This window comes from Prionailurus bengalensis, chromosome B1 (genome assembly GCF_016509475.1).
Source record: "Prionailurus bengalensis isolate Pbe53 chromosome B1, Fcat_Pben_1.1_paternal_pri, whole genome shotgun sequence".
In the NCBI taxonomy this organism is placed as follows: domain Eukaryota; kingdom Metazoa; phylum Chordata; class Mammalia; order Carnivora; family Felidae; genus Prionailurus; species Prionailurus bengalensis.
The window spans coordinates 96109297-96122048 of record NC_057344.1 but is presented as its reverse complement, the minus strand read 5'-3'; the positions used below and the strand labels follow the sequence as shown (position 1 = coordinate 96122048).

The 12752-nt window shown below is 33.2% G+C and overlaps 1 protein-coding gene across 2 annotated transcripts in view; it reads right to left on the bottom strand.

Moving 5' to 3' along the window:
* Positions 1-12752, bottom strand: part of SCLT1 (sodium channel and clathrin linker 1) — a 217858-nt gene that overhangs the window by 173807 nt on the left and 31299 nt on the right. For both annotated transcript variants that reach the window (XR_006295405.1, XM_043568522.1), the window contains exons 5-6: positions 12575-12630; positions 86-221 (exon numbers count right to left, since the gene is read on the bottom strand). Coding sequence is in view for 1 of the 2 variants with exons in the window: in XM_043568522.1 (XP_043424457.1) it covers positions 86-221; positions 12575-12630 (192 nt within the window). In the remaining variant the exon portion in view is untranslated. The remainder of the gene's footprint in view (positions 1-85; positions 222-12574; positions 12631-12752) is intronic.

Genomic DNA, 12752 nt, shown 5'->3' with positions numbered 1-12752 from the left:
CACTATTATTCATAAATAATGATTAACAGAGATTTAAAAAATTCTGTTAATTCAGAATAAAATTTTAAAAATATATTTCACTCACTTGATTGGCTAGTTGTAATTGTTCTTGAAGATTCCTGACTGTTTCATCATCTGTATATATATCATTTCCCATATCTGTGCCAAAGGGAAGGGTCTCCAGTTGCTTTTCAACAGCATCTTTTAATTCACTGTGCAACCTTCAGAAAAAAGTTAACACAGTAGTAAAAAAATTCATTTTACTAGCAGTAATCACTTTCAGAATCAACTAAAAAACCATTTTGGTCAGAAATCATTCTTTAAAATGAAAGTTCTTCACACAAAAGTCATTTTTAAGTAGCCCTCAAAAATTAGAAGTTTTAATCACCATTAAATACTGCACTACAAGTGTAAAAATATAACAATTTCAAACGCACTAAATTGTCATAATTAATTCAAGCATAATTCAGTTTGTCCTAGAAAGATTTAAATTTTTCAAACAGGTAAAATTCAGATATTACACCCTATTAATTGATGAAAAAGCCATTCAGAAATGTAAATACAACAATGGTTTCATCTAGTTAATTAAAAGGAAATGTGATATAAAATTCTATAGAATTATTTATTTTTTCCATTGCATTTCATAAATCTCAGCTGACTTACTAGATCCAGTTAATAAACAGAATAAAATTGTTGCTGGCTATGAAATCAAGACTATTAGTAGAGGCACAGTATTCAGCTAGACCATAACTCTGAAAGCCTTAAATTCAATTTTAATGTTAACATTAAAGTAAATTACACATATGTATTATGTTTTAAACAGCTACCAAAAAAAAAGTTATAGAAAGGTACATCTAAAAAGACGGATTAAGTGTTTTATTTTAAAACCTAAGAGGAAGAAAAAAAAATTGTAATATCGGAGAAACTTGAAAACCCTTAACTCATACAATTATAAGCAGAAATGTTATTTATAATGAACATATCTCATGGCAAGTTTCCCAAAGAAACTGCCTCCACCTATTTAAAATAAAGACAATTATCTACTGATATTAAAAAATCTCCATTGAAACTAGAAAACTTCAATTTAATATTTAGAATATATTTATTGAAAACAAAGTTCATCAAACACAGTTTGGATAATTTAGGAACAACAAGAAATTACTCCCTAAGGAAAGTACAGAATTTGCTAATTATTTCCTAGTTAAAAATTTTAAAAGTATTTAGAATTATCAATAACACAAAGGTTCATATTTTAAAATATTTCTAGTATTTTATGTTTTTCACTTTTATTCAATTTTTAACTCTAGTTCTAGTATAGTTAACAGTGTTATATTAGTTTCAGGTGTACAATATAGGAATTCAACAACTGCATACATTACTCAGTTCTCATCACAAGTGCACTCCTTAATCCCCATCATCTATTTCACCTATCCCCCCACCCATCTCCCCTCTGGTAACCACCAGTTTGTTCTCTATAGTTAAGGGTCTGTTTCTTGGTTTATCTCTTTTTCTCCCCACTGTTCATTTGTTTTGTTTCTTAAATTCCATGAGTGAAATCATACAGTATTTGTCTTTCTCTGACTCATTTCACTTAGCAACTCTAGCTCCATCCATGTCATTGCAAATGGCAAGATTTCATTCTTTTTTTTTATGGCTCAATAATATTCCATTGTCTTTATCTACAACATCGTTTTTATCCATTCATCTATTAATGGACACTTAGGCTGCTTCTATAATGTGGCTACAGTAAAAAATGCTACAATAAACACAGGATGCTGCTTATTATCTTTTAGAATTAGCGTTTTTGTATTCTATGGATAAATACCCAGTATTATTATTATTGGATGGTAGGGTAGTTCTATTTTTACTTTTTTGAGGAACTTCCATACAGTTTTCCACAGTTGCCGCACCAGCTTGCACTCCCACCAACAGTGCACAAGGATTCCACATCACTGCCAGCACCTGTTTCTTGTATTTTTGATTTTAGCCATTCTGACAGGTATAAGGTGATATCTCATTGTAGTTTTGATTTGTATTTCCCTGATGATGGGTGATGTTGAGCCTCTTCAGATGTTGGGCATCTGTATGTCTTTTTTGAGGAAATATCTGTTAATGTCGTCTGCCCAGGTTTTTTTGTTTGTTTGTTTGTTTTTTTGGCTTTTAGGTTTACTTATTTGAGAGAGAAAGAGAGAGTGAGCATGAGCAAGGGAGGGGCAGAGACAGAGAGAGGGAGTGAGAGAATCCCAAGCAGCCTCCACACTTACCACAAAGGCTGACGTGGGGCTCGATCTTGCAAACTGTGAGATTATGAACTGAGCCGAAATCAAGAGTCAGACGCTTAACAGACTGAGCCACCCAGATGCCCCAATATGTTGAAATTTAATATAATTACTACTATTTGGGGGCTTAAATCTACTATCTTAGTATTTGCTTCCAATATGCCCTACTTTGATTTTCTCTCCTTTAATGCTTTCTTTTATTTTAAAAAATGTGTTTATTTTAGATGACTCTATTTAAAAAAGACTTGTTTAGCAGTTTTAGGTTCATAGCAAAAGTGAGCAGAAAGTACAGAGATTCCCTAATATATCCCTTGACCCCCTTGCCATGACCTCCCCCACTATCAACATCCCCCACCAGAGTGGTACATTTTTGCAACTGGTAAACCTACACTGACACCATTACCCAAAGTCTATAGTTTACATTATGGTTCACTCTTAGTATTATAAAACATTCTATAATGACGTGTATCCATCACTATAGCAGCTTACAGAACGGTTTCACTGCCCTAAAAATCCTATGTGCTCTGCCTTTTCATCCCTCTCTTCCTTCACTTCCCTCCCCGCAGCTCCTGGCAACCACTGATCATTTTATCATCTCCATAGTTTTGCCTTTTCTAGAACGTCATGTAGTTGGAATGATACAATATGTAGCCTTTTCAGACTGACGGCTTTCACTTAGTAATATGTTTAGGGTTCCTCCATATCCTCTCATAGCTTCATAGCTCATTTCTTAATATTGCTGAGTAATATTCCATAGGCTGGATGTACTACAGTTTATTTATCCATTCACCTATTGAAGGACATCTTGGTTGTTTCCAAGTTTTGGCAATTGTGAATAAAGGCAGCATAAACATTCATGTGCAGGTTTTTGTGTAGACATAAGTTTCCAATTCCTTTAGGTAAATACCAAGGAGTATGACTGCCGAATTGTTATAGTAAGATGATGTTTCATATTTTAAGAAACCACCAAATAGTCTTCCTAGGTGACTGTACATTTTGCTTTCCCACCAGCAATGACTAAGAGTTCCTGTTGTTCTATATTGGTTACTTTTTATTATTCTATTTTTCTACTTTATTAACTTGGCAGTTATATGATCCTTTACTTTCACTGTCTACCCTAGAGATTAAAACACACACACAGAATTAACAAAACTCTAAAATAAATAAGTATTCTATTACTTTTGGGCAATACTGAAACCTGAGAATACCTTAACTGTATTTACCCTTTTCCCAAATTTATGATATTGCTGCTTTGTATTTTAATTCCCTACAAATACTTTAGAAACATTATTATTGTTTCAGAATAGTTAATGTGATATTCATTACACTTTCTCCCTTAGTTACCCTTTCCCCTCTTTTTGTAGAATATCCCTTTAGGATTTTAATTTTGCTACTGGTAATTTTTTCAATTTCTTTTCATCTGAAAATGTACTAATTTGACTTCTAGAAAAACATTTCACTAGATACATAATTCTAAATTAAGAGTCCTTCTTTCAGCACTTTGAAGATATTGCACTGTCTCCTGATTTCCATCATTTGTTGAGTAGTCAGTTTATGTCTTATTGCTATTTCTTTGAAGACAATTTTTCTGCTTTGAACATTTTTTTTTTTAAATTTTTTTTTCAACGTTTTTATTTTTTTTTGGGACAGAGAGAGACAGAGCATGAACGGGGGAGGGGCAGAGAGAGAGGGAGACAGAATTGGAAACAGGCTCCAGGCTCTGAGCCATCAGCCCAGAGCCCGACGCGGGGCTCGAACTCCCGGACCGCGAGATCGTGACCTGGCTGAAGTCGGACGCTTAACCGACTGCGCCACCCAGGCGCCCCTGCTTTGAACATTTTTAAAAATGGTCTTTAAATTTGTATTTAATGTTATAGCCATGTATCTAGATATAGATTGTTTGCTTGTTTTTGTATTATCCAGCTTATGATACATGCTGTTTCCTTAACCTGCAGATTGAGGTCTCTCTGTCCTCTCTTTCTCAGGCTTAAGTTATATGAATTTTAGTTTTCACTATTTCTCTTATGTCTCTTACATTATTTCCTGTATTTTTCTATCTCCTCGTCTCTGTGATCTTCACTCTGAATATTTCCTTCAGACTTGGACTGTATTCCATTAATTCCCTCTTCAGTTATGTCTTACTTCATTACCATATGTTTTCAGTTCTGAATTTGTTTGGTTCCTTTTTTAGAGTTCCCTATCCCCTTATCAACATTCTCAAAATTTTGTCTGTTTTCACTGAACATATTAAGCATAGTTATTTTAAAGGCCAATCCTGTGGATTTTTTTATATTGTCTATTATTTATCATTGTTTAAAACTATGCTCTTTAAGATATGAGCCAGATATTACATGGGGAGATATTTTGAGGCCTAGCAATAATGTTATCTTCCTATAAAATGTCCTTTTTTTTTTTTTTTTTCTTCTACATGTGGCTAGTGGCATTATCGATCTCTGAACAGAGATTCAGGTAATTCCAAGCTATGTTTTAGATCTTTTTAGGACTACTAGATTTTTGGGGTCACTCTTACTCATAGGGTACCCCAACCCAATGCCCGAAAGCTTACTGAGCCACTGAGCCTCTAATCTGATGGGCTCTGACTTTCCATTTGAATCTCTCTAGCTCTGTTAATTTGTTTCAAGCCCCATTTTTCAACCTTTGCCTACTCCAGGATAATGAGATATACCTATGAAGGCAGCTCCAAATGCAGGCTCATATCCATGGATTTCATTATTTTCCTGGTCCTTCCCTAGAATTCTCCAATTAGTTCATTTAAACAGATCTGACTGTTGTCAAATATCTGTCCCAATTTCCTAGTTTTTGTCTAGAATTTCTAGTTTTTGTCAGAAGGAGTCTGATTTACCTAGTCTGCCATCATTGTAAACAAAAATCTCTAGTTCACTTATTTTCAATTTTATTTTTCAATTAATTACAAATGTTCTGAGTACTAGTTTGGCTGCATCTCACTAGTTTGATATGTTGTTCATTTTAAGAAGTTTTTAATTTTTTTAATTCTTTTCATCTCAGGAGTTAGCTGAAAACGTAGTTAAAAATTAGTTGTGCCTGTTTTTTGTTATTTCAAACTTTACTGTAGGTGTGATTTATGACTTTTTAAATTTGTATCTGTGTACACGATGAGTAAGGTTTGCAGTCCATGTCTATGTTTACAAAAGTTTCATAGGCCTTTGAAAACAACAGTATATTCTTGTCTGTTGAAATGAGTGCATACAAACATATACCCACATACTCAAACTTATTATTTGTTCTTTCTTCTATAGCCTTATGCTTATTTTTATCCTACAGACTTATTTTTGTCCTTATTTTCTTTGAAAGATAATTGTAATAATATATTTGTAAATGCTTATTAAATGAATTTTATCTAATTCTCCAAAGATATTAGAAATATAACTGAGAAAATAAAACTATTTAATTACCACAAAGATTTAAGGAATTAATCTTTTTCAAAGCATTCCTTTTTTATGTTTTTTGAAAGTTAGACACTAATAATTATGTTCAACAAACATTTGAAGGGGTATTACATAGAAGATAGTAAGAGTTCTGGTTCTCATTGTATTTATTCAAATATATAATAATTAAGTCAAAATGTAAGAGCCTGAGGAAAATAAAAAGAAGAAAGTTCCATTATTTTGGACAGCTTGATAGTAAGAAGAGAAATCATACAAAGCTTTGTGGAGGTAAACAATATTATCCTTATTATTAATAACTAGTAGCATTCACTTTTTCTGCTGCCACCACTTATTAGTTGATCTCTACTTTCTAATGCAATTTCTAGAAAAATCCAATCTTACTGGTTTAGCTAGTTGCAAAACTGATTTGCTGAGGGAACAGGTAAATATGCCACAGTTAGGAAGCTGGACAATCAGGAAGCAACTATACCTACTGCTGGTTCCAAGATCACACATTCTTAGATGAGATCCTGGGATTAGGATTACTGCCAGTTAGGATAACCTGCAGAACACCATGCTTTAGCTTCAACAGAAGTAGCTGCCCAGAATTATCGGCTCTAGAGCTACTCTACACTTGTTAGATTCTCAACCACAAAAACAGACCTCAGATACTGCTTCTCTTCCTACTTATCTCCTAATTTAGATCTCTTACAAGTACTTATTGTTAGCAGAACCTAATTCATATCCTGAACTAGATTTCAGTTTTCCAGCCTCTTGCACTACAGGAATACACACTTAAAAGAGGTTGGAACAGCCAATCTATATCATAGCTGCATTACTTACTATGACTGCACAACTTAATTAAATATGACCCAAAGTGATACACTTAACATATAAAAGAGTTGTTTTTTCCCCCCATGAAACCTGGACTGAAAATAAAAGGCTCAATGAAGATGAGTCATTAAAGAACTGCTAGTGAATTAAGGTAAGTAAAATAACTACAAAAACTCAGGAAAATTATAAAATCACAGAAGATCAAAAGATCAAAGGGATCTCTAGGTTTTTACTCTTCAAAGAAACAAACTGAGAATTATAAAGAATGCATTTTATAGTTTATGCATAAAAGATGCTAAAGCACTGTTCAACAGTGTTATGTATACAGTAGTAAATAGAAAAGACAAGGGTCTTGCTCTCGTGAAGGATACATTTTACTAGATAAGACAAAAAATAAGGAAGCGAATAAATAATTTCAAGTAGTAATAGGTGCCAAAAATAAAATAAAATTATATTAGAGAAAAAAGAAAAGGGAAGAGCATAGAAACAGCTAGATAATGTGGTCAGGGAATGTTTTCCTGATTAAAAAAACCTGAACAAAGGGAAGGAGACAGTGCCATGCAGATCTGAAGAAGAGCATTCTAGGCAGAAGAAACGGGTAAGGTGTTCTGTTAGAAACTGGTCTGCCAGGTTTAAGGAAGCCAAGCACAAAGGCTGGCATGACTAGAGATTAGTACTCAAAGGGAACTGTGGTAAGAGTGTATGTATGTACACATAAGTATACAAAAACAAACTCAGTTATAAAAACAGATATAGAGAAAAAAGAGACATAGCTCTGCCTTTATGAGATTCAAAACCTAAATTTAAAACTTTATTAGGCTTAGGATTTGGCAAACTTCTGGGGATGGTCTTCCTTACAGTGCCTCAAATAGCACAAGAGCACCAGTATTTACCATGTAATCCCAGAGATTTTTCTTTCTCTCGTTCAAAAATAGATCAAATATATTCACCTTCTGCTATTAGAAAAATGAACCAAGTTTTAGGGTTGAGAATACCATTTTTTTGGACTACTAGTAAAAAATAATGGCTTCATTATTGCTTTTATAAACACATAAATTTCTCAAGTTTCAAAAAAACATTTAACATGTGCTCATAGGATACTGTCAACATTCATGAATGAGATGATTAGGGAAGTTGAAATCAAGTTTAAAACCATACCTCTGATGTATTATTAGTCAATTATCAGTAGTCAAATTATGAGAACAAATCGATGAAAATAAGCATAAAAAACAATTCCATTTTATACTGCTATGAAATCTTCTACATCACATATTGATAATTATAATCTTAAAAATGATAAAAATCAGACTACCAGAAAATAAAAACAGTAAAATAAATAATATGCTCAATATCATTGGTTTTAATTTATTAAATAATAACTTTATATTTCTTCCTGTTGAAGTTTTAAGTTCTAAAGCTACATTTATACCTAAATAAAAACGCAAAGACCATTTTAAATTTCAAAAAAGACTGTTGCATTAAAGACCAGATAACAGAAAGAGTTTGCAGTGAAATATCACTACATGTACCAAAGAACAGTCAACTTTTTCTGTAAAGGGCCAGACAGTAAATGTTTTAGACTCTGTGTGCCATTCACTCTCTGTTGCAACAATTCACCTCCACCAGCACAGAGCAAAAGTTGCCACAGACACAATGAATGAGTGTGGCTGTGAGCCAATAAACTTTTATTTACAAAATCTGGTCCATAGGCTGATTTATTTACTAAATCTGGTCCATAGGCTGATGTAGTTTGTGAATCCCTGACAAATGCAATTAAGTCTCTATATCAGTTAGTGTTTTTGTCTGTTTTATCACTGATGTATTCACTTGATGTACTGACCTGATTAGTACCTGGTACTTACTAAGTACTCAATAAATACTTGTAAGTGAATGAATGAATGAATGAATGAATGTTTTATTTCCTTATCTAATATTAAATTGGAAGGGTAAGTGGTTCCAGATTTGTTTCAGCAGTTCAATAATATAATAAGGATCAAAGGTTTTCTCATTTTTCCCTTCTTCCAATCTTCACATCTACCCCCATGGTTACAAACATGGCTATACCAGCCAGCTTCACATATCACTTTTAAAAATAACATGCAGCAGGAGGGAGGTAAAGCTTTCTTCTTGCCTGCCTCTCTTTTTATCAGGGAGAAAATTCTTTCCCAGAAGCTCTACAACAGACTTTCCCTTATACTTCACTGGTTAAAAGTAGGGTTACATATTCATTCCCAGACCAATCTCTGGCAAAAAGAAAATCAAACTAGTTTGAATAAAAGTTTAATAAAAGACTTATCACTTTAAAAATAAAATACTTAAATAAAAGACTTATCACTTAAAATTATGGAAGCAGTTAATTTCCCCTCAGCAAAATGACAGTGGAAGAAAATCAGAGTTAAATGAATGAAAGAAGAAAAACCGGCTCTTATGTAGGTAACAAATGATGTCTTCCATTCCCTGAATAATAACAAATAATAGAAATTAGTATTTAGAAACTTAGAAATTTAAAAATTAGTATTTAGTATTTAGAAAAATTAGTATTTAAAAAACGTAATTTTTTAAAATGCTGTACATATCTCTCCATTTAATTATCTTACCAAATTTCCTTCCTCTGTTAAGTTTTGAGGAGAAAAGATGGAATTAGAGAAAAAAGGAGGATAAAACAAACAACACTATATTCTCAACATGAACTAAATTTCAAGGAAGACTTAAAAATGGAAGGGAGGAAAATATTTTTTCACCTCTCTTAGCCTGATTTTTTTTTTTTTAATTTTTTTTCAACGTTTATTTATTTTTGGGACAGAAAGAGACAGAGCATGAACGGGGGAGGGGCAGAGAGAGAGGGAGACACAGAATCAGAAACAGGCTCCAGGTTCTGAGCCATCAGCCCAGAGCCCGACGCGGGGCTCGAACTCACGGACCGCGAGATCGTGACCTGGCTGAAGTCGGACGCTTAACCGACTGCGCCACCCAGGCGCCCCTCTCTTAGCCTGATTTTAAATGACTTCATTATTTCCTATTTGTAGTCAATTCCCAGAAAACATACATCCACATAAAAATGTAAATATTAAAATGTTCCCAAAACTCAGTAACATAGAATTGCATACTATTATACAATCCATGTCATTGCCAGCTTCTATTATTCAGAACTGACCATGTATGAATATTTAAATATTTTCCTTAAAAGTGATAAACTTTCTTGATTTTGCAGCCCTTAATTGCAATACATAATTAAAAGTAAGATGTTGCCCTAAAAACATAAGTAAAATTCACTTTAAAACTTGATAGCATTTTCAAATTACTAAAAGTGCCTTTTTAATAAGCTCAGAATCTATTTTTCCCACTTTCCTATTGTACTAGGAATAAATACATTCATGAGACACAACCACATTACTGTTGAATAGGTGAAGGCAGATTTTTAAAAGACTAGCTTAAAAAGACCTGGACATGAAAGGAAGTTAAATATGTTGAGTCAAATATAGGAAAAAGGATCATCTCAACTATATAATACATCTTGTCTATCCCAAGTACATTAAAATACAAGATTAATCTACATACATTGGTGATTCAAAAATCTTAGCAATGTCCTTTATTAGGAATAGCATCGCTTATTTAATAACTTTTTTGAGAAAGAATAGTAAACCATAAAAAGTTAAAATTAGAAAAACTTTTCTATGGGAAAAAACACAAATGAGGAAAACTGAAAACCCAATTAAAAGATTTATGTTACACTTTGGCAAACATTGCTGGCTTAAACATATGATGCTTTCAGAAATTAGAAGAGAGGAGAAATAGTGAAAACGTATTTTTTAAAATGTAAGGTAGAAGGTGACAAAATAGTCATAAGACATACGAATTCCGTGGGAGTTCTAGATTATTCTCGAGAGCAACATGCTTTAAAATAAATTAACAAAACTAAAAGGAAAGTGCTATATAATCTAGCAAAATGCAAACAAAAGAAAGTTAACTTTTAAAAAGCCCATGCTTTAAATGAATTTGGAACTAAAAAAAATTCATTTCTTTACTTTTTGGTCTAGTTACACAAGTTAACAACAAAAGATCTATCAGATTTCAGCCCAGGTGCATGATCTTTAAAAGTTAAAGTTAATGGGGTGCCTGGGTGGCTCTGCTGGTTAAGTGGCCGACTTAGGCCCAGGTCCTGATCTCATGGTTCGTGAGTTCGAGCCCTGTGTTGGGCTCTGTGCTGACAGCTCAGGGCCTAGAGCCTGCTGCGGATTCTGTGTCTCCCTCTCTCTCGGCCCTTCCCCCCATGCATGCTCTGTCTCCTTCTCAAAAATAAGTAAACATTAAAAAAAAAAATTTTTTTTAAGTTACAGTTAAGAAACTTGGGGTAGAATAAAACTTTAAATATTTTTAGTCAAAAATACGGGATCTTTATGATCATAGGCTAAGAGAGGATCTATTAGAGACACAAAGAACAACCATTAGAAAAAAGATGGACAGATTCAATTACCTTAAAATTAAAAACAAAATAGAAAATTCTGTTTATCAAACATATCAGAACCTGGGAATATATCTATGAAAATACCTGTCATCTAGCATGTTGTATGGTACTGTGGCAACATTCATTCCCATTCCTTTCCATATTCCAGTCTCTATCACAGAGGCTGAAAGTCCAAAACTACAGTTCTCAGAGGTCCTTATAGCTGGAGCTGTGGGTGGGATTAAAGTATCACCAGTGAGAAGCACTTGAGGGGGATATGGAAGACAGAAGAGAGGTGAGAACATTTTTCTATTGGTAAGACAGCACGCAAAACTGGATAGACATGAGTGTCACTTATAGTCAATACCCCGTGCCTCACTTTCCAATGTCAAGTCTCCAGTTTTATGGAAATGATGCTGTAGGAGTAGCAACAGAGATGGTGGCAGCACCAAAAATTTCTGACTTCAGGATCATAGCCCCTAAATACGATCCTAAAGCTAGTGATCTAGTACCACATGTTAAGTGATTGAATCCCTTCCTGAAATTTCTAGTGGTTATGGTTTACAGTATTGTTACTGCATTCACACAGATTGGCATACCAACAAATATTCAGAATACAGATTATATAAAGTGCTTTGACAATTTAATAAGGAAAAGATAAATAGAAAATGGGAAAAAGAAATGAAAAAGCATTTCATGAGAAAACAACACTACATGGGTAAATAAACATATGAAAAATGGTTAACCATATTAGTATTCAGGGAAATGTTAAATTATAACCACAGTAAAAAACAACCTAAGACTCAAAATAACAAAAATTAAGAAACTTGGTAAGACTAAGTGCTGATAAAAAGATATAGATCAATAAGAACTCATAAATATCACAGGTGGGAATGTAAATTGGCACAGCCACTTTGGAAATTGGCATTACACTGTAAAAATGAATATTTCATAATCTATGATCCAGCAATTTTATCCCTTGAAACTCTTGTACTTGTTTGTGCATGATACTGAGTGGGGAAAAAAAAGTCCCAGAAGACTAAATGATACAATTTTAATATAGCTTAAAAAAACCCCAGAAAACTAAATAATCTATTGTTAGGGACACAGACACCTATAACAAAATTTAAAAACCAAGGGAATGATAAACACAAAATTCAACAAAATGTTCTCTCTGGCAGAGGGAAAGAGAGGAATGGGATAGGGCAAGAAAACATGGGTAGATGTACCAGTATTGCTAACCTTTTTAGCTCTTAACTAGATGCTGGATTGAAGATTTTTATCAGTATGTTTTGGAACATACATGATTATTATAAACTGTACTGTTAATGATTGCTAGTATGTATAAAGTACTTATTACATACTCTATTTTCCTTTACAGTCAGCCCTATGAAATAGGTTATCTCCAATTTATAGATAAGAAAACTAAAGCACAAAAAGGTTAAGTAACTGTCCAAAGTCACAAAACTAGTAAGTAATGGACCTGGGAGTGAAACAGGAAATCAGGCTCCAGAGTCTTCACTCATAACCAGTATACTACATGAGTAAAATATTAAATAACAACAATAAATATTATCTAGGATAACAATAAAAGAAGTTAATTTATTTACCTTTCATTTTCCTTGATGACATTTTCAAGTTGTAGTTTCATCTCACCCATCTGTTTCTGAAAGATTAAAATATGATCATAGCAATACATTTTGCAGACAGTTCTCTATTAAGTAATGCATTTAAATACAAGCAGACTCTATGACACTAGTCTACTGATAAGAAACAATGATTCTTTAC